General features: G+C 39.7%; 2 protein-coding genes across 2 annotated transcripts; one reads left to right on the top strand and one right to left on the bottom strand.

Moving 5' to 3' along the window:
- Positions 1-603: 603 nt before the first annotated feature.
- LOC119742584 (ectonucleoside triphosphate diphosphohydrolase 5-like) lies at positions 604-16,341 on the bottom strand. Its single transcript, XM_038218682.1, has 11 exons — positions 16,247-16,341; positions 12,033-12,520; positions 11,285-11,364; positions 9,807-9,950; positions 9,313-9,430; positions 7,761-7,938; positions 6,009-6,115; positions 5,531-5,776; positions 3,864-3,920; positions 2,527-2,633; positions 604-844 (listed from the first exon to the last, which is right to left on the bottom strand). Exons 2-11 carry the CDS (start codon positions 12,367-12,369, stop codon positions 740-742), a joined length of 1,479 nt encoding a protein of 492 aa, XP_038074610.1. The 5' UTR covers positions 12,370-12,520; positions 16,247-16,341; the 3' UTR covers positions 604-739.
- On the top strand, positions 16,123-22,723 carry LOC119742587 (39S ribosomal protein S18a, mitochondrial-like). The gene is made up of 5 exons (XM_038218684.1): positions 16,123-16,331; positions 18,331-18,362; positions 19,157-19,258; positions 20,023-20,146; positions 21,591-22,723. Exons 1-5 carry the CDS (start codon positions 16,157-16,159, stop codon positions 21,680-21,682), a joined length of 525 nt encoding a protein of 174 aa, XP_038074612.1. The 5' UTR covers positions 16,123-16,156; the 3' UTR covers positions 21,683-22,723.
- The last annotated feature ends 103 nt before the right edge of the window (positions 22,724-22,826 follow it).

A 22,826-nucleotide genomic window follows, 5' to 3' on the forward strand; every position in this document is an offset into this window, starting at 1 on the left:
AGCATTCGCTGCAAAATTCGTCGGAGTTAAAATGTGTTCAACTTTTGCGAATTTGTAGCGCAAATACTTGCCCAGATTTCACAAATTCGCGTTTGAATACGCTTTCGCACCGAGTATGTACCGGCTTTAAAGATATAGTCCATCATTTGTAATTTGTGCATTTTGTTCGTTTGAAGCAACAAAAGAGTTCAAAATCTAATGAAGGATACTAAACAACTAACCTGATGAAGTTTCAGCTCAGCTTCAGCTGTATATTTCGAAGAAAAACAACATTCTAGGATCTCAATTTCAAATCAGAAGTTGCTGAATCATGTTTTGAATTGTTTTGAATTGCAGCTATACGCGATGTCGCGCACTGATCCGACGAATTATAGCAACCGTGCGTGTCTGTGCGTCGTGCCAATGCTTGCGCGCGCTGTGCCGAATAACAAAACGAACTACTAATTTAAATTTTCCAACGGTGCGTCTTAAGACGCACCGTTGGAAAGGCCTTCTTTCGTTGATTACTTCAAAATGACAGCTTGCCAGAAAGAATAATTTCACAGGGAGTTTAGTCCACTTACTATCTTTCAACCAAGTATGTTTTTCAACAATAATACGCCAGTTACTTTTTCGGATGGCTGCAAATGATGGACTATAGCTTTAACTCTCTCTTTCTTTGTTACGGTTAAGGAGGATACCTGAACACATGTACCAAAGAACTAATTATGAAATGCCCTCTTCTAGTCTTTATCTGTCGTCATGATTTGGCGGTCTGCTGATTACTGTCCCAGTGTGTGTGTAGCAGGTCTATGGTAGCTCCCAGGGCCCAGCTGATCTCAAACCCACGGATCCTTTCATTCATCTGTACAGGAAAACAGGTGAAAGATAAAGTGAAAATTGAGGTTCACTTTAACTCACCACCATCATCATCATCATCATCATCATCACTACAACCAAGCAAAACGAGTACGGATTTTCAAATACAGTCAGAATTGTTTTCCTCAGATTAAAGTTCGGTGAGTATTAAGTGGCTGATCAGCCCGATGTGGGCATGGCACACATGTCCTATGGACATATCCAACAAATCTAACACTCGACCAAGAAAAATTCTGTCAAATTCAGACAAATTATGACAAAGTAATGATAGCAAGCGCATTGCTCTAAATAGTACACAAATATTGAATGCTTCGAGTGGTATAGTAAAACTAGCCTCCCGAGGTGATCCATGGACCATTCATTCGCCTCGGGAAAATAGAATGGTCCATGGATCACCGAGGGAGGCTAATTTTACTTCACCACGAGATAAAGCATTCAATATTTGTTTTATAACACTTCAGCCACAGATTCTGCTTGATTTTAATATTTTAAATTATTTAAATCTGAACACAGTTGAAATAAACTTCAATTTCAATACAAAATTGGTGGAAAATGTATTTCTCTCTTAAAAACTACCCCTTCACGAAATGTTTGAACCCAAGTCTGCGGCGCGCTCTCTTTGGAATAATACGCGCTACGCACAACGCGCACACCAGCATGCATTTGCACACAAATACCGCGCCGTGGAAATAGTACTTTGGTTGCTAATGGTATAGTACTTTGGTTGCTATGCACATAGTACTTTTGGCCGTGCACAGAAAGATAGCAAAATTAGAAAGTAACATGTGACTCGCTCTCGGCCAATCAAGACACAGAATCTGTGGGTGAGGTGTTATAACACGTCATAGGTGATGATTAACCCAACTCCAACTACAGGAATAACAGGTACCAAATCTAGGCACATTTGGCAGTAAAGCTCCTTCTTTGTGATGTTAGGCTCTATCAAAATTACTTGGCTCCAGCTGGCAGTATCACATGCACCTACTGCGGCGGCCAAATTCACTTCCTGTATACATAAGCATGTTACTGCCAGCCGTATAACCCTGTGCTTCGTCATTGTTTTATACCCATAATTATAGTCTTACTCTAAACTACAGTTCACATTTGAGTTCACTGAAATATTTGCTGTCTATCGAATTTAGGTTATAATGGTCAGACAACTGCGAACAGCCACTTGAGCTTACTGACTAGTCTTCTTGACAGGATGATCGATCGCGAGGCCGGCAAGACTCACTAGAAGGATTTTTTTACACAAGCATGTGGTTCTTGTCAGAGGGCTGGTGTTCGGCCAGAATTTTCAGGGTCGATAGTTCAAGCTACTTTAAAGGGGCACTCATAATGTTATTTGGCTATGTTTGAATGAGGAACTTGTGAAATATGACACTTTTTCAACAAACAATTTAGAAATTGAACTTGATTTTAGAGCAAAATGATATTCTTCGGCTCCAGAATATGCCACAACAGTGGTTAGGTGTGCTGTCACTAGCAACCTGTCATCTGACACTACATGGGATACAACTTGGGTTGTTTGTGGTGACAATGGGTCCTTATCATAATGGTAATTGTGTCAGGGTCATATGGTACATGTTTGTGCCATTTTGATGAAAAAAAACCCTGTTGCTTCAAATAGAGGGTCAACGCAGGTTTTCTATGCAGATGCACACTTACCACAAGTTCTGTCTCACTGTTAAAACCATAGCCATGCGTAAGTAACGTATTAATGTAGACCAAGTCCATGCATAGAAACGGGTTGCTGGCATCATAAGATTTGCAGGCTAAAGAAGATAGAATGAGAGACAAATAACAGAAACAATCAAAGGCTTTTAAACGTAATTTGCCCAGGGGATTTGTACATCGAGGTACAAGTAAAGTATACCTTGTACTGCTTTTGAAGAGACTGAGCATAAGCTACTCTACTTGGATTCCAACCGGTCACCGCCAGCTTACTTACATGTATCATTCAGAAATCTTTACAACTCAACCATCATCGTAATCAAAAATATCTAAACTGGTGAGCAAGAACTTCTTGAACCCAAAGTCGTATCTTTAATTTCCTGTCATAAAATCTGGAGTAAATCACAAATCTTTGTAGTCTCACAGCCGAGCCTTAAAATCCACTGTTTGCGGAAAAAGGCAATAACTGCCACAAAACTAACAAAGAGCAATTTTTGTATGTGTTCTACATTTGATACTCTGTACTGAGACCAAAGAGCGAAAGAGGGTGCACTGATTTTAATTACGGGACATGGTACATTAGGGAGACATTCCCATAGACTTGTACACAAAAATGCCTAACTTTGAAGGTACAGTCCATCATTTGTAATTTGTGCATTTTGTTTGTTTGAAGCAACAAACGTGCTCAAAATCTACAGAAGGGTGCTGAACAACTAACACTGAGCAAAATATACAGCTTCAGCTGTACATTTCGAGAAAACAACATTCTAGGATCTCGATTTCAAATCAAAAGTTGCTGAATCATGTTTTGAATTGGGCCTGAATTCAGCGTCCGAGACAGTCGTTCTCACTGAGCCGATTGCAGCTACGCGATGTCGTGCACTGATCCGACGAATTAAAGCAACCGCGCGCATGTGTGCGTTGTGTCAACGCTTGCACGCTTCGCCGAATAAAAAAAATACGAACTTCTAACAGGAGTTTCCAACAAAGTATGTTTTTTAACAAAAATTACGTCAGATACTTTTTGGATAGCTGCAAATGATAAACTGTAGCTTCAATGACACCTAACCCTAACCTACCCTTATCCTACCCTCACTAAACTTAATAAATTTGGGTTCTGCAGCATGAGGAATCAATTTAGCCTATTTGCGACACTAAAATTTTGCCTAGAAATACATGTAGGAGTTGAAACTTAGGGAGACAGTGAAATGTCTCCCTTATCTACCTTGTCTCCGTAAAGTATAACTTTTGATGATAACGTGTCTCCCTAAGGGCACAGGAATTAACCACACCAAAAGCATAAAATGTGAATTGTTAAAGGGTACAATTACCTTCTTTTGCGACTCTAGTAAATTCTTTCACTCGGACTATGCCTCCAAACTCTCTGGCTGCAGGAAATAGACAGGAATCAAAGTGTTCAATCATTCTAATTTTAGCTCAACTGTTGCCTTAAAAATTGACAGCCTGCATAGTCCATGGGAAAAATTTTGCAATACAAACTTGTCGTGAATGGGACGTTTGCGGTAACACCATGTGAATGATATCTGTTAGTGAGTTGTGTGGTTCTGAGAAGAACCAGTTGGTTTAACTCGACGTTTCGAACAGTATGCTCTGCTCGTCATCAGGAGACTGCTGACTCTTGCTAGTGTTGTAGTTTAAGAAGTGGAGGCTAAGTTCAGACCAAGTCCACTACTTAAACTACTACATGCACACTAGCAAGAGTCCGAGTCGAGTTAAACCAACTGGTTCTTCTCAGAACCACACAACTCACTAACAGATATCATTCACATGGTGTTACCGCAAACCTCCCATTCATTGATCATGTCCACCATGTCGTGCTACTGTAAATATACTTTATATTGAAAAACTCAAGCGCCTAAGGATTTGCGTTTCAGATGTTTGACTGTTGCTGCATTACATGTAGGGGCTCTTGCACAGGATAAAAGTTCTGCAATTGTAACCAACTTTTGGGAATAAGCCTAGAATGTGAAGCAAGTATTACATGTAAATTGTGTTTCAAAGATAAATTCTGTTGGGAAGTGGTGGGTGAGAGACAAAGTAGTTCAACATAATTTAGAAGGTTCTTCAAAATTAACGTCTGAATATAGACCTTTCTTTTACCAAGTCACAGCGTTAGCAAACTATGGGTTGACCTCAAGTTTGTAAAATATAATGGGATGTGTTGTACAATTATTAAATACACTGTACAACCACACAAAACAAAATACAGATTCCTTTTCTGTCATATCAAAGAGGTGTGCAAAATAAAGTGTTGTTACCACCGTTGAAATCTGTAAAAAAAAAGATGACCATTAAAACAAATTGATTCCTTATGATTTATGCCATCAGCCTGGGGGTTTGGTCAGTATCAAATCAGGGCATAAATGATTATAATGAGCAAGCGCAAGGTATACCGCCCCTAAAGTGGTAACAAGCATTTTGATGGACATTTTGAAAAAAGGGTGATAACACCCAAAAAACTGCCACTAATGCAATGTTATCACATATTTTCCAACTCCGAAGGTGTATACCTTGCCAAAAATCACTATGACGATTATTCCCCTCATTTGATACCAGTGGCCAAAATTTTGGACCAAGGCTGATGGCCTAATTGTAAAACCACAGAAAAATCTACAGACAAGAAACCCTTGTGCCAAGTGTTCTCCAACCTGTAAAAATAACCGCCCGCCATGCTTTCTGAGGCACCCCCCAAGCTTCTTACTGTGTTAGAAATGGCCTAAAAGCTGTTATCCATACATTAATTACATATTCATCTGCAAATAGCGCCCCCTACATATTCATCTGCAAATAGTGCCCCCTAGCATAAAAAAAAGTATGACTGCAAATAATGCCCCTAACATATAGCGCCCCCCCCCCTCCGCTTTTTGATGGAGCATCGACCTTTAATTTTCAAAGTTGGAGAACACTGATTTTGTGCCAAATTGCCATTGTGCCCAAATGCAAACTCATGTATCTATAGCAACACTGCACGGCTTACTTATCAGTCCGCTTTCTACGCCTTTCCCCAAGAAGTAGGAGGACGTGTAGAAGCTGCGATTCTCTATTTCCTTGGGTCTGTAGACCTTGTCTCCCATGAACTCCTTGGTCACGTCGGAACAAGAGGTGAAAATGTCCACCATGTCCAGCCCGTTGGACGACCGTGTCTCGTGTGTCACACCGGCAAATTCCCACGTTGCTTTGACGTTAAGCGGCAGGCAGACAGTGGAGAGATTGGTGTCTACTCCTTTTCCCAAAATGAGACAGAGGGTAAAGATTAATATTTGTTACAATGTCACACATTTTGTCTGAAACAGTTAAAAATCTTGCAGTTTCCGCACTTTGATCACTTTTCTGAAACTGTCACTTTTTGCATATTTTACAAACATGGAGATAAACACTGGCCTTGATGGGCTATATTGGCTCGTGACAGATTTTACTTTTTACTTTTCACCCGTGAGGGGGTCGGTCGTCATTACCTGATTCTTCATGAGCTTGGGTACTTGCTACTGACCCTAACCCCATCTTCTGCTGTTCAAGCTTCAAGGTCTCCAGCCGAGCCTCTTTAAGTCCCAGTCCAAGATAACTGCGGGGGGAAAAACGACAGGAGTAGTGCCTTGGCTCAGTTATCATTTGTGGATCACCTCAGATTGATGCCGTTCGCTGTTGGTTCTGTAATAGTACACCCTCACATATTTTGAATAGCTCGCATTATATAACCGACATACAGATCCTTGTCATTTGATTGGTGGAACTCACATCACGTGTCCTTCGTTATTACTGCCATTCACGCCGGGGCTCAAGAAGTACTATCCCCCCATGGGGAATGGGAAATACTATTCAACAGTTAGGATCATGCTTGTTCCATGACACGGTATTTGTGTGCAAATGCATGCTGGTGTGCGCGTTCAGCGTTGCGCGTAGCGCGTATTGTTCCAAAGAGCCAGCGCTACAACGTTGGGTTCAAACATTTTCGTGAAGGGGTGGTTTGGAAGAGAGAAATACATTTTTCACCAATTTTGTATTGAAATAAAAGTTCAAATATATCAAATGACAAGGATCTATATGTCAGTTATATAAAACAAATATTGATTGGTTTTAAATTGTGAAATGGGAGGAATATTATCGCTCGGTAAAATCTGGACTTTTCCAGTTCACTCAGCTTCGCCTCGTGAAATGGAAAAGTCCAGATTTTACCTTGCGATAATATTCCTCCCATTCCACGCTGATCCACTCAATATTTGTATACTAGCGTCTTTGGAATCCTGCATGGTGACTTTAACTTTTCATTTGTTTTTTTTCGCTAGGCTTTCCTAAGCAATCAATCAGCAACCACAAAAGTCAAATCGTATTTATATAACACTGTATGTAGTGTTCACTGCGCCATATCTCAATCACAGGAACAGGAAGATCCGTCCATGAATATAGGGGTGAGGATTGTGCCAATGCGGCAATTGCACCTTCAAACATTAATTGTCAATGCAGAAACCTAAAATTTGAAAGACTATGAAAAGTAAATTGTGTCATGTGGCCTGCTCACATCAGCCATATACAACGCAGTGTGATGTTTCCATATCTCTCTCTGCTTTTTGAGGCTTTTATAATGCTGCAGTCAAGTCCTTTTTAGAGCCAGACAAATATACAGAAATACAGGTAGAAACGCAAGCATTTCAAAATGAACCTGAAAAATGAGTTAGAGAGATCGGTGTATGTTGGATTTTGAGCATGGGTTGAAATCTGGGTATTTGGACAAAGAGGTTTGTTGAAAATGTCCACGGACTCACGTTAGCGTCCTTTTAACAATAGGGACAATTAGAAACTGTGCAGGTACATGCGGCTCTGAAACACTAGCTTGTTATATCGCCATTTTGAGTGGTTAATTCCACCAAACCAACATATATAAATCTTAACATTTTGATGAGAAAATGCACATTGCCCTTAGTGTGCCAGATGAAATAACCACGCAAAGTGGTGATTTAACAATCCGTGCTGAAAACGTATGAGATACACATACCATTACTAATGATACATAATATTTGTACATTTCTTGCATGTACATACTTGTTTCGGACATGTCCAAGCATGCACATTCCTACTCATTTGACATACTCAGTCAGCACAGCCTGTGGAGCACACATGTAGTCGTGATTCCTGCTTAAAACCTCACATTTGAGTACAACTGAGGACTCTGAAATGTCTTCCACTACAACAGTGATAACTGTGCCTCCTACCTGTGAGTGTACAGCAGGAAAGTGTCTTTCATGAATCGAAACTGCTTGATCAAGCCCAGCGGCCTGCCTTCATCGATGGTTTCTTGATGTCTGGGTGCAAACGTGATTTGGGTTGACCCTCCGCCCAGGTCTAACACCCCCGTGGTGTTAGTAGAATGGTCCGGTGACCCAAGGACACCTGATGGTCAATGCAGTCAAAAATATGTAAGTTAATCTATTAAAGATGCATTCCCCGTGGTATTTTTGAGTTTCATCCTAAACATAGATTCCTTTTCTAAATTGCTATATTTCTAGCAATATTACTTTTGAATGAGACATCAACCGAATGAATCGTCCCATGTTTAGTTATTGAATTATTACTTTACAATTTCAAATTATTGGCTGCCAGACAGTAATTCCCATTCTCACGGGTTAGGCTGGTTCCGGCCCAACAATCAGTATCAATAATATATGGACCGGGAGCCAGTCTGCTTGCAAAGCGGCTCTGTTTGAGCTCTGTTTGCAACATCCAAAAAAGCAAAGGAGGGTTGGCATTTAAAACACATTTAAGTTGCAAATTTATTAACCCTAACTCCCCAGCCTAATTTACTTGCTAGGAGCCATACCCATACTGGCAAATTCGAACACCCACATGGGAAATTGTACACACACACTGTTGGACTTAGTTTCTGGAGGTATGCCAAGCCCAGTGTCAAAGACCATCTGCTTAGGGGTACTGTACCTATCCCAACAGATAAACAAAACCTGCTGTTGAACTTTGATGGGTTGAGTTCGGTTAGGGTTAATAGAAAAAAAAAATCGAATTTGTTGAAGAGCACGGGGAATGCAAGTTCAAGGAAAGTGCATGCTTTGAAAGTGAGGTAAAAAGCCCGGGCAAGAAAATGAATAAATGAACAGAAACTAACTCGAATGAAAATACACTGTATATTTTCAAGCCTCCATGATACACATGACATGGCCAAGTCACCCTATCTCTTGTACTTAAATAGAAAAACGTTAATGTCAACCGCCAAAAGATGCATGCACATTAAAGATGGATCATGCATTGCATATGGACAGTCTATGGTATGCCTATCAGTGTGATACTTTCACTTTAGCGTGCAAGTTGACCACATAACAGCAACTAAAATAGGAGCAGTATCATGTGTCAGTGTGACATACTTTCTTTATGGATTCATAATGTGGTTTTTCCAGTCATGGGCAAAAATGGGGATTTACGAAGGAAAAGAAAGCATAATCACAATTTAGAATGTATTGAAAATTTGCACATTTCAGAACAGTGACATTTGACAAAAATTTGATAATTTCAGTGTAAACTTTGGGACACTGGATCATGCAGATATGACAAATTGGGTGAATACAAAATGAGAGTCTGTGACTAGACTAGTCACATAAAAAGTGAACAAGACAAGTGCAACTGGCAAATCCCCCTCCACCCCCTCCAAACCCCCCCCCCCCCCCCACCCCACACACACACAGCTGTATCCATCCAGGAGTATGGGGTACTTGATGAATACATGACACAATGAAAACAAATCTTTAAAAGATGTACCTTTGAGGAAATTGACGGTAAACCAGACAAATTCTCCCTCGTGGATGCCATCGATAATAGCCACAGTGTTGTTTTTGGACTCGACATGTAGTGGCGACTGTAAAAAGAGCTCGTATACCTGCGAGAAAGTTCACACGATTTGAAAATGTTTTCTAAGATGTACCTTCATGGCATCAACAGGTTATGGCTTCTGAGGAGTGCCCCTTGAACAAAGACATTGACGAAATGGGGAACCGCCAACATAGGGCTGGATAGCTGAGTTTGTAGAGCACTGGAACAATTCAACTAAAAATTGAAAATTTGAACATTTTAGATTCCATGGTCAAAAGCGACCCATACAAAGTTACATGGATCTTAAATCGTCCATGTTTTATCATTTTCATAGTTCATGGGACAGACAATAATACGCCTTCAAATATCGAAATATTCAATCAAATCCAAGTTTGAAAAATCAAATACTAAATTAATTTATAAATGCACAGCGTTTTACTCACAGCATCTAATAGAGCCTGGGCTTTGCTATGAGGTAGGAGTCGTAGACCAGCTGTAGCCTTCAGAGCCACAGGAGTAGAAGCCCAGAACTCTGACGGGATTGACTTCATGGCTACGGAGAGTAGATTACTTACCACCTCAACTGCCTGGCAAATGAAAACCACCAAAAAAAGTTAAACAATGACAAAAGGAGTTTATGTTATCATTGGAACCTGCATGAAAAAGCCATGTTTTATTATACCTTTGTAACGAACTGGAAATCTACTCATCCAAACACTAACAAGTGCAGAATAAAGGATAGGTTTTGCGGGCACACCATGGAATATTTCTTCTGTGAAGAAGTGTGGTTCTAAAAACAACAGGCACGGTGTTGAGTTGGTCTCGACGTTTTGGACAATCCGTCCTCAGAAAAAGTAGGAAGAACTATGGGCTCCGTGCGCCAACAAAGAGGGCACTTTTTACCTCTTTTGAGAACTCCGTGGACGGGACACACAACATGCGTATACTGTACTGTACTGGTTCGCGCGCAAAGTACGCACAACTTCCTGAACAGTGCTGAAGCGTCAGGCGTTGTCGGCGCAGGAATACGTTCGAATTCAATTTGCAATGGTCTCCAAGAGTGAGACTAATCCCCGCCTCCCATAACTTCAGATACATTCGAAATACGCAGTGGATGGATCAGGAACCAGTCTAGGTCACCCCCAACTCTCCTTTTCTGGCCGTTGATGGGGTACTTGTGCACGGGGCCCATATTAGGGCACTCAAAATTTGAGGGTCACGGCAAAATAGGCACTTACGTTTTCTGATATAATTGAGTGCAAGAGATCTCCTAACACAACCTCTTTCATCAGACGGAGGATAACAGCATGCTGGTACAAACCCTCCACTTCTTACGTACATGCATGTATGCAGAACTAGCCAAATTGAATATTGTGTCTTGGATACTGTAACTTCATTGGTCTAGAAAAGCCACAAGTCCATTTTGTAAAAATAACTGTTTACTTCATATACACCATGTTGCATATAAATTACATCATATACATCATGCTGCATAAATTACAAAGTATCTCATATACACCGTGTTGCATATATTGCGCACGTGTGTAAGGTGAGTGTGTAGGGCCAAGGCTCGTGGCAATGGAGAACTGCAACCTCTCACATCTGGCAGGAAAGCTCCCAGTGACCACAAAGTTACACTGCAGCGATTTCATATATTTCTTAAATATATAATGAGTGAAGAACCGTCATCTTTTTATGACTTATTGGGACGATATTAAAATAACAATTGCTGACTGTTGTTTTAAACCCCTCGGTGTTGGTGTTAAAAATGCCATATCCCACGTCACAGCAGTTACTTATTGTTAAATAAATAGTAGAACTATCTACATTTGATTCGTAGAGTTTGCTTTGCAAGCATTTAATTCTGTAATAAATGTGGAATCAATTAAAACAAGCACTGGGCACGCACTTGTGGCCTCACCTCTTGGGGACTGTCTGCAAACTCACCCAGTCCATGTTTGGTCTTATTAAAAATCTCTGACACCAGTATTGGCGGGCCACCTGTGAATAAACATGAAATGCAGTCAACTTCATTATGTAATAACTTTCACCCAATCTTTTCTAATTAGTAACTATTAATATTTTTAATATTAGACACATTTTTGTGAAAATGAGGGCAAATATACACTGTTGTTTTCATGAATAACAAGTATGAGGTATATGTAGCTCTGCATTTTTCTTTAACCAGTTCATGTCGGAGAACGTAATATCACGCACTGGCTGTTTTTATACACAGGCATGGCTGATGGGTCAAGACGTCAAGATTGCCTTGACTCAACTGCGGGTGGCATTTACGCTCCAGTGCACACCCCAGATTATTGAAACATATGAGGTTTCAGCAAGAAATATCGTACAAAATTACAAATACTGTTGAAAATTTTCCTTTTGCGAATATTGACATTTTTGGTAAAAATAATCCTGACGCGAAGTGGTAAAGCCTAACACCCTCAGATTTTGCAAGGTGCAATCCAAAATCATCTTAATCCTAACTCTAAGATTAATTCAGCCTTCGGCTGCAATATGATTTTTATGAAATAAACCAATAACAACTAACATGTATTATATTGGATTTTAGACAAATCTATTGGTGGCTTGACTGTACTTTCCTACAAACCCCATGAAATCCCCCACAACTTCCTGGTGGAATTTTGAAGAATTGGGGAACTTACCATTTATATCATTTTGAAAGTGAAAAACATGCACCCTAGTGCCCGTGCTTCCAGCATCAAACATCACCCCGTAGAAGTCACTGTTTGTGAGCAAATCTTGCAGCATCTCATTCCAGGCGATATCGTCGCTGCTGAACGTCCGATATCCGTCGGCCAGCCAATCGCCATGCGTACGACTCAGAGACACCTTGGGCCCCGGGACGAGAGCTCGTCCAAAGGGGGTGCCGTTGTGCACTGACGTATAGATGAGAAACAGTGTGACTCCAGTAACTACCAAGACGCTTATTAGCTTGTAGTTGGGTCGTATCTGCCCTGGCGTCATCTTTGCCCCTGGCATGTCAGACTGACTATCACACCAAAGTCACAGGTGTCGTATTGAAGATGATGACAGGAGTTCGGAGACTGTTGCATTGTGGGATAAATTGTGGACGGCAGCCCACAGCTGAGTAAACTTGCATAGCTATCCTGATGGATATTTTTAACAGCCTCTGCAATACAAGTAAATATGGTTATTTATTCAATACTTGATTATGTATAATCGGTTTCACAGGGCTATTTTTTTCAAACTATTTTTTTTTAAGAATAATGATTTTTTTTGTGTGCAAATAATGCAAAATAAAGTTGTGCTGTTTGCGACAGCATGCAGGCATATGGTCAGTAAAACTGGAATTTTGAATAACTTGGGATGGAGTTAGATTGAATTTTACTTTAATTTTAATGGACATCTTTTGGCATTAGTGAATTTTAGAACCAATTCTTTCTTTACTTTAAAACAGGTACTGTACATGGACGATAATGAAAAAAAGTGTCAGGATGCAACATTCTTTCCCCCATGTCTGTTATAGAATTCTTAAATAGTTTTCATTCCTCAGCTCAGCTCAGCTCCGCTCCACCCCTTAAGGATGCACACCAGTAAATAGGCCTAAACCCATACCCACTGAGAGGTCAACGGGCATGAATAAAAGTTATAGGAGTTTTTCTTGTTATGAAAGCTACTTTCACCATCAAAATCGATGGATTAGTTCCAGGAAAGGAGGTTTTTTATCATTTTTACAGAAAATAATCATTTTGATCAAGTTTGCATCAGTTTTTAGAAGGTAAGACCTTAAGGGACACTTTTTACACAGCCATAAATGGATTTAGTGGCTTATTTTTTGCCTAGAAAGTCAAGATTTCAAGCTGAAATCTGTTTCCCTCAGTGCGAAATGGACAAAAATAAAACTTGGGTGCCTTCTCGATTTCGCCAGATTGTGTGTCCATCACGTTTAATACATGTAAGTAGGGTGTGACTGGGGTGGGGCCAAGCCCGCGGGAACGGGGGTGCTGTGGGTGCTACTCCCAGGCAAAAATGTGTTCCAGCCAGCAGTGTTCTACGACGATGAAATTGCACCGCTACACTATACATTATGCTTGCTCTACAAATATCTCCTTCGTTTTGTTCGTTTCTAGTTTTGTCGCGGCTAAGCGCGGCGCTTCGAACGTCTTGCACAAACACTGTAAAATATCAAGAGGAGGTATTTTCTAAATCTTCAGGCAGTGCAGAATCGATATTTCTCTCAAGGTATCTAAAATCATGACATGTCTATGATATTTCCGCAATGATGGAAGCTTTGACCCAAAAGCAATAACCTCAGCCATGACAATGGTGGCAAAGTTGATTATGCTTGCCAGGATTTTTTTCATTCGATCTTTCAATAGGGGCAAATGTTCATACCTTTCCCCTGAAGGTTTTTCTTTTCATTTAAAAGTTTCATTGACGTTGCTAGCATTCTGTATTCAACATTAACAAATAGCAAGGTTCACATACATCCCATAATGTAATGTAATGTTCACATAATAGGAGTGGGATGGGCTTTCATTGAAACTAGTCATGCTTTACGCCAATTCCAGTGTAGTTTTGGAGGATACGGTATAGGCAAGTACCCTACCCCCCGCGGCGCGCTTCAAGCGAATCGAAAATAAAATCATCATTCTGATATTTCTTGGCACATTTAAACATTTGGCAATGACACCCTCTTCACTGCCGCTGGAACAAACTTTTGTCAGGGGGTGCTGGAATTTATTAAGGACGGACAAAATTAATACGAAAGCGGAGCGCAAGTATATAAATATTCCAACTTGGAATATGGATGCTCTGTGGTGCAATCTGAGGCGATTCCTGGCCACTTCATTGGTCTTTTTAGCAAAAGTTTTTTGAGATTATAAAGACAATTTATTTCATTATTTTGTTTAGAATATACTGTTGCCCTTAAAACGTTTAACTGTAATGAAAAGTGGAGAACCGTGTATGTTTATGTCCATTTTTGGTTCCATTTAATTCTGGAAAAAGAATTGTATCATTACGCATGACATCGCATGTAAATATTATTGTTGCAAGGAGCAGGCCCTGCTTTCTTTCATTTAGTAAATTCCGTCGTGTATGTTTTGTTTTATTTTCACAGCCCTTACGGCGTGGGGCCACAGGGCCAGGGGCCCGCTTTAAGGCCCTGGAAAATGTTGGATTCTGGATGCACTGTGATGAAATTATACTGTTAGTAGTATACTGAAACTTATAAAACCCAAAAGGATTTTTTTTTTTGGTTTAAGTTAAATCAAATGTTCCACTGGAAGCGGATGAATTTCTGTTCATAAAAATATTCACATAGTTCTTACTCACCAAACGATGTGGCTCTCGATATATTTGCAGTGTTACTTGTTTGTTACAGGGAATGGCAATTGTAAAAGACTAAAAGACCAAATGTATCTTTATGTTTATGATCGGTAGATGGCAAGTTTGGGGCTATAGGCAATCATTTATCGGTCTACAGAGGCTTTTATGAGGAAAAACTTGCAAAGGGTAAAACATGAATATTTTTTTTTTTGGATAAATTACAATGAGGAGTTAAAGATGACGATAACAAACCGAAAATATATTCAAAAAAAGCAAGATGGCGAACTGCAAAAAAAATTGGAAAGTCACAGTTTCTTTGAAAGTTCTTTCAAAATTACAACTAACTAGTAACATGAGTTTGAAGAAAAAAAAGAGACTTTAGGCCCCCCCCCCCAAAAAAAAGTCTCCAAATTTCTGGTATGGAGCTTGCCCAAAAAGTGGTGCGGCGACGCGGCTTTTTTTTTTTTTTACCTGATTTTTTTGCTTCAAATGTCGGCTGATGACTGCAAATGGTGCCCAACTAAACTTAGTGCAAATATATGGGAATCTAGAGAGGCCACATAAAGGTTATTCTCGACCATAACCCAATCTAAAAACACGTTAAAATTGTGCAGCAGCAGGATTTCAGTCAAACCAGTGAGTTTGGCGGTTTTGAGACATCATCTTTCATTGAAAAGACGCACGCGCATACCAGAAACCGGAGACTTTTTTGGGGGGCCTTAGCCTGCAAAACTAAAGTCACTTTGGTACTGCTGCCTGCTGGACAGTCATTAGCCCCATAAATGTGGCCTATTTACTGGACTGCCTCCGTAAACATAGGCCACACATCCACATGTACAAAAATCGTGTCGACTTTGCCAAATTTTGATTTTCACATTAAGGCTTAGTTTGTAGGATTTGTCTAATTTTTGTGAAATTTCATGTTGAAATTTTGATACGCAAACGTGTAAAAATGAATCTGGAAATTTCACGAAAAATATACATCTGAAAAAGGCAGCACTTTCTGATTAGCCTATAAAGAGGGTGAGTATGCTTCTAAAGCAACAAAATCCTACAAACTAAGCCTAAATGTGAAAATCAAAATTTGGCAAAGTCGACACGATTTTTGTACATGTGGATGTGTGGCCTATGTTTACGGAGGCAGTCCAGTAAATAGGCCACATTTATGGGGCTAGACAGTCATCTGCAAAAGTCAGTTTTGAACAGAACTCGTACAAAATAGAGGTGTCCTCAGCTCAGGACCGACATGTTTATCATCATTTTTATGTACAGCTTAAATACCTGAGAGAGTTCTGAGTATTTTTAAAAGAATTTTGAAGTATGGGCATTTATTATTAGCACTACTTACACTAAGTTACAGGGTTGCACCCAAAAAACCTTTTTAGAATGGTACCCAAATGACATCCTACAACTGCAAGTACACGTTTAGCACTGTGGAGTCAAGGGACATGCCTCATACCAACGCAAGAAAACTATGATGGCGACCCGCACACTTCCATTGCTTCGTGCTCTGAGTCTGAGAACAATTTTAGTTCGAGAAGTTAGACCTAATAACAATACTCACAGCGTTAGAAGTAAACATGGGGCGTTATCATCGTGTGTTGTCAACTGTTCAACAGATTCTGCAATACATTCAAAACACAGGGAAGGTAAGGCGATCCGATAAACTGATGATCTGCAGTGCTTGCTCAGTTGCTGCCAACGTCGTATCGTGCGCGTGGCATTTGTTTGTCATAGAGGGCGCACTTGTCAGGGACCATTTAGAAAGTCACTTGGTTAATCATAAAAATGATATAGGGCCTAGATTTATATTCATAATTTACAAATATTGTTCATAATAATATTAATCGCAGTGGCTATTGTTACGGCAGCCGTAACGCATTTCCCATTTTCTATCGTTACGGTAGACTGCAACCTGGCAACTTTTATAAAAAAACATGACAAGAAAATATAAAATTAGAAGGAAAAAAGTGAATTTAAACTTAATGAAATTCGGACTTTATTTCCCTTTTAAAAAAAATCCTCCAAAGCCTCAGGTTAGAAAAGGAAAAAAATTCGAGTGCAAAACTGAGATTCGAACCCGCAACCTCGCGGTGCAAAATCCTACCCTCTGTCGGCTGAGCTGGCGCACTGCTCGATAAAACGTGTGGAAACAAATAATTATATACCTGCGTGCGTATCAAAAAAATATCGTAGAGGGCGCTAAACAACGAGTGCCGTAACGATAGCCACTTCGAATATTAATATTACATAGTAGGCCTACAGTTTTCCTCGTTCTGGATAACAAGCATCATTCAAGCTGCTTTCGGCTCAACTGATCCATGAATTCAAGTGACATTGGTTAAACTTAAAGCAAGAAGCTATAAACATGATAAAGTATGGCAGTGGATATTTTGCCGGAGACGGCAAACCTTTAGTAAACGTTAGTTTGCCGGATATGCACTGAACATGCGCAGTTACTGTTTTTTTGTACTTAAACATTTTCCGGTGACAAATTTAGTCTGGCTCCATGCCAATATCATCGTTGTAACCTCATATTCACAAGATGGGATTCAGACCATTTTATAATTTCGGACTTTATTTCCCTTTAAAAAAAAATCCTCCAGAGCCACAAATCTGAAAAAGAAAATGTCATACTTTGCAATAAAATGTTTGAGACATGTTCAAATAATAAAAGAAGAATATTCTTATTTATTTGGGGATGTGGAAAAAAACCTTACAAATGTGGCGGGGATCGGGATCGAACCCGAGTCATCCCGCTCACTAAAGCCTTTGCTTAACCACTACACCAAACGTGCTACACAACTTTTGGTGGGAATTTAATACATGTTATAATTCAGCCCATCTTAAAGAGTACAGTGCCCTCTGTTGATATGGATTGCCGCCGGCAAACCTTTAGTAAACGTTAGTTTGCCGTCATTACCTCCGGCAAAATATCCACTATCATAAAGTATAAAAAGGATTATGCTCCATATTACCTTGACTCGAGTGATGGAGACAATACGAAATAACTGTCCTAATTTAAAGTCTTTTAAGTTTGACTTTAAATGTACCGATGCCACTTTTTTCCAGATCGGTTTAACGAGTTCCGAATCGATAAAAAACTGCTTCGCGCAAAAACAAGTCACAAGAAAATCAACTTTTCTGTCAGCCAGAACCACCCCAAATCGAGCACATTTTATGATAAAGTATCATTTAATTTTTCGAAAATATTCAAGAGAATTCCTGCAAATTTTAAAAAGATAATTTTTAACATAAATGATTTTGAAACAATTTTGTCTGCAGTGGGCCGCGGGACGGCATGAACACGCACGGACCTAGACCTTTGACCCATCACAGAATGTGTCGATTAACGCACCTGTAGTTGGGTCCTACATGTACGTGCATACACAGTATAGCTTCAAATTCTGGTCGTCGGATTCCACTGTACTCTGTACATGCCCCCTCCCCTCCCACAAACCCCTTCTCTCCCCCCCCCCCCAAAAAAAAAAGGAAAAGGAAAAAACAAAAATGCAGTTGAAAAGGGAAAAAAGCCTGATATGAGCCAGTCACTGTCCATCCCCACCTCCAATGACTTTGTGTTATGCTATTGTTACATTATAACTACTTCTTTAGTAATGTTTTCGTTCTTTTTATCATTTCTTGCAGTGATTGAGACGGTTGAGGGTAATTCAACAACAGTAAGTTGCTGTGGTTATTCATGAATAACTATTCCTATATTTTATCTTAATTCTCCCAAATTTAACAGGTGCCAATCGAGTCTTTGTCCACAAAATTGAAGATATTGATGGAAATTACTGCACACTACACTGAATGGCACATTGTCAGACAACGATAAGGATGCAGTGTCAGTCTTATGGTGGAGTGTATGTAAGGCAAAGTAAAAAAATGAACCAGTTTGTCGTCCCCGCCCGCTTCCTTTTTTTTCCCGGATTCCTCCTTTTAAAAATGTTATTCATACATTTGCTATATATTTTGGACATTGTATTGTCATATATTCAATATATTGTCCTTTTTTTGCCATAAAAATTGTAGCTGTAAAAGGGTTATGGCTCCTTTGGGAACAATTTTGTATCAGCAAAATAGTTGAGATAATTCTTGTTAAAAAAACCCAAAAAAAACCGCCCGCCTCCTTCGTTTAAAAAAAAAGACGGACATGAAACTACTTAATTTTTTGTTGCTTGGCCTAAATAGACTGTTAAAACCTAAATTTTTGTGAGTTGCTTGAATCCTAAAAAAAAAAAAAAGATTTCTGCAGTCATGCTGTAATAAACAGTCATAAACTTTCAAAGATCATCAGGTCTCTGGTAAAGTAATACATGTAGTTAGAAAGTTACATTTTATAAACAACTTCAGTTGAGCATTGCTGTGCTCTGTAACCAACAATTTGCCCCACAGAAATTTGAAAGAGGGAAACGGTTTGTACATTATTATGTTACTTTTGTGTATGTGTGTTTTGTTTGTTTTTGTTTAGATCGAGGCTGTGTACAAAGATCCTCCTGAAAACCACCACACGATTGACAACCCCCACAGGGCCTGTCCTATTTGCAGCAGAAACCTCCGAGTAACTTACAAGGTAAAAAATCCCTGCATGATTTTCATCCATAAGAAATGTCTCTCATGAATATTCATGTTTCAAATCTTTATTGGTCATATTCATGTAATTCTTGCTCATGTTTTGTAGTCTATCACAAGTCTGGTCTAAAGTAAATCACAAGCTCTTTCAGGAGCCCAGACGTATATAACAGGGGATGTTTTAATTCGTCACAATACATTTGAATAATTTGTGACTTGACTTGATGCTGGAGGACCTGTAAGGCCAAAAAAAAAAGTCTCCGGTTTCTGGTATGCACGCGCGTCGCCGTAGCCATGCGCATCGGCAAAATCAAAAAGTTTTTTTTTTTAATGGAAGATGATGTCTCAAAATCGCCAAACTCACTGGTTTGACTGGAATTCTGCTGCTGCACAATTTTAACATGTTTTTAGATAGGGTTACGATCGAGAATAAGCTTTATGTGGCCTCTCTGGACTCCCATATATTTGCACTAAGTTTAGTCGGGCACCATTTGCAGTCATCAGCCGACATTTGAAGAAGAAAAAAACGGTAAAAAAAAAAAAAAGGCCGTGTCACCGCACCACTTTTTGGGCAAGCTCCATACCAGAAACTGGAGATTTGGGTTTTTTTGCCTAATGGACTTGTGGATTTGTGAGGATTTTTGGGAATTGTGAGGACTTGTGATGGTCTGGACTACAACAGGAATGAAATAGGAATACATATGCCAGCTTGTATACATTCGAGATATTTTGAAGCCTTTTAAAAGTTGATATATTTCTCTGCAGGATGTTTTGATCTTGAGCCAGTTCATCCGGCCGGATGGAGGAATGTTGCCGCGGAGAATTACCGGCGTGTGCAAAAAACAGCAGAGGAACTTGGAGGAATGTGTTCAAAGGGCCCATCGGGCAGGTAGGTACAGGCAGAAAAAGTAGCATTGTATTACATTGTGTTTATCACATTAACCCTCCCTTTGATCAGTCACAGACAGTCAAAAATCCAATCCTGTTGCCCTGCCATGCCTTTTACACAGGCTAGTCACCAACAGGCAGATCATATTTCATGTAGGCACTGTGACAGTCAAATTCCATCAACAGACAAAAGCAGGTGACTGGTAGGCACAGCTGGCTTATAAATCTCCTGCAGTCAAAACATAGCCAAATCAGGTTTCATAACAATCACTGCCAGTCAATCCTGCTTTATGCATGGCAGGTGGCACTCAACTGTTCAAAACAGTCACTTGATTTATTTTCAATGCTGGGCTGGCCTTGTTGAAATTACCAGCCAGAGAGGGAGGTTTCAAACAACAGAGTGCTTGGGTAGTTTTGGGTGTTACAGGGAGTAATAGGCAGGGCAGTTTCAGGTGCTTCAGTGACTAATGGGTTAAGGGGGCTTCACACCAGAACTGTAATCAAATCAAACCAAATTGAATCACAAATCAGTTGGTCAAATCACAAGTCAAATTTCAGATCAGGTCAGAAAGGAAAAATAATGCCCTTGTCAGAGATCCTTTGGAATGCTTGTGACTTGACTTGAGACTGGATGACTTGTGATTTGCTTGTGATTTCTTGTGCTGACTTGTCACTTACTCGATTACAACTCTGTTCAAAACACAGCATTATCCATAACACCTTGGACATTTTGAAAGGGTTTGTGAAGTGATTTTTTTCGGAGGAACATACTTTGTGCAACTTTTACTCCTCTTAAATGTATGAACCATATTTGACATCCCTTTTAAATTAATTTGTATTGAAAAGGGGCACTTCTTTAAACTTTTTTTTTAACTTCCATGCTTTTGCGGACAACTGAGGGCGCTTTTACTGTGATGTCATTTCAGGAAGACACTGTTCAGTTCGGGGGTTTTCTGATCAAATTGTGAACCCCAAAAATATTAGTGAGAAAAGTTTGCTCATTGGCTTACTGCCATGTATTGACACGACGACCAACCAACAAATTTACGACAGCAAAATATCCAAAATTCTGGCAACTTTTGGTGCTGAATTAGCTGTAACATTGAGGTTTTTGCCTGAAATGACATCACACTTTTGCTCAAGAATATGGAAATTTGCATTAGCATAAAAACCAAAAAGGCACCAAAATACCCTAGAAAATGGCAAAACAAAAATTGAAAATAAGGTTATATAACATACAAGGGTGTTTTTCCAAGGATTACATTAAAAAAAATCCATTGCAGTGCCTTTAAGTTAGAAGCCTTTCTGGGCTCTATCATCTTGAATCTTGCAGAATCCTCCAAAACCTCTTTAAGACTAGCTGTTGGACAGTTTGCTGGTTGAATGGGTTGACTGTAAATTTTTACAAATTATTTGTTTGAATATTTCCTCCTTCCTGTTTCCAGGTTTATTACCTGATCACCGACCTCCCAAAGATGCTGGCCAAATCCCCCCAGGTGTCACATACCAGCGCAAGATCAGGTTCAACCGATTTTGACCAGACCGGAGTAACAGTGTGTGGTTGTACATGTACAGTGATGTGAGACAGTGTACATTGAGAACATAACGCTTGTATACATTAAAAAGTTCAGATGTCAACTTCTGGCTTACATAATGGATCCCAACAGCATATATTTTATGAAGCAACTGAAAGTTCATCACTGAACTTGCTGAAACATTGGTGAAAAAGTAGGGAAAACTTGTATCAATTAACTCAGGGCAGATGGATACTTTTGTGAGTTACACATCTTGACAGATTTTGGGGTTGCTGAAAAAAGGGTATGGAATTTGTGCCGAAACTACAGATGGTGCCGAGTATGGCCCACTCAGAAGAATCAAGGAAGGACATATAGACATCCACTACGTACATTGTGCATGTGGACGGCCCATGGGGGGGGGGGGGAAGGGGTATGGGAAGTGAGACACACCCCCTCCCACTCAGAATTCAGTGCCCACTCAATGGGTTTTTAAGAAAATGGAAATTGAACACCTGCTGTATGCCACTGCATGGGGAATGTCACATATGCATCAAATTTTCAATTGAATGTGTACAATTCCTTGGTATTCTCATACGAGAGGAATGCACCTGAGCAATGACACGACAGAAATGGTGCCCTTCAAATTTTTTTTGCATTTTTAGTACCAAATGTTTAGTTATACACATACTCCACAGCCTGAAAGTTTTGAAAAAAAGCAAGTTCCTCCCATCTTTGTATTTGCTGTTAATTTCCTGGTATATCTCAGAACTGTAAAGTTGCAGTCAGAATTCTGCTCAGCTTTAATGAGCATTCGTAGTGAGTATTCATAAAGACATGATATACGCTGCCCCAACCTCTTTGCATCTTTCCATTTTAGAGTTTATAGAAAATGCACCCTATAAAATAAAACGGAAAACTTGTAGCTAATATCTTTGGTTTTTTGTGTGACATATTTTACTTGCATGTTTAAAGTGTGTGTAAATCAGTTTGCTCTTATTTGTACGTCTCACATTGACAATACTTACATTGACATACAATTAAATTTTTCTGAAAGATTGATATTTGAGCATTTTAAGTCTTCAACCGATTGGTCCCTGTACCACCCCAACTCCCTGTAGTGCCTGACCCCCCCCCCACCCAAACACACACACACACACAACTCAA

This window comes from Patiria miniata, unplaced genomic scaffold (assembly GCF_015706575.1).
Source record: "Patiria miniata isolate m_02_andy unplaced genomic scaffold, ASM1570657v1 HiC_scaffold_6, whole genome shotgun sequence".
In the NCBI taxonomy this organism is placed as follows: domain Eukaryota; kingdom Metazoa; phylum Echinodermata; class Asteroidea; order Valvatida; family Asterinidae; genus Patiria; species Patiria miniata.

What these genes read in the sequence shown, in the direction of transcription:
- LOC119742587 (XM_038218684.1), top strand. Translation starts at nt 16,157, where the DNA reads ATGATGGCGACCCGCACACTTCCATTGCTTCGTGCTCTGAGTCTGAGA. An exon ending in TTGAGGGTAATTCAACAACA is followed by an intron (nt 18,363 to 19,156) that starts GTAAGTTGCTGT and finishes GTTTTTGTTTAG; the next exon opens with ATCGAGGCTGTGTACAAAGA. An exon ending in ACCTCCGAGTAACTTACAAG is followed by an intron (nt 19,259 to 20,022) that starts GTAAAAAATCCC and finishes ATTTCTCTGCAG; the next exon opens with GATGTTTTGATCTTGAGCCA.
- LOC119742584 (XM_038218682.1), bottom strand. Translation starts at nt 12,369, where the DNA reads ATGCCAGGGGCAAAGATGACGCCAGGGCAGATACGACCCAACTACAAG. An exon ending in TACCGTCAATTTCCTCAAAG is followed by an intron (nt 7,939 to 9,312) that starts GTACATCTTTTA and finishes ATTGACCATCAG; the next exon opens with GTGTCCTTGGGTCACCGGAC. An exon ending in CCAAGCTCATGAAGAATCAG is followed by an intron (nt 5,777 to 6,008) that starts GTAATGACGACC and finishes TTTTGGGAAAAG; the next exon opens with GAGTAGACACCAATCTCTCC.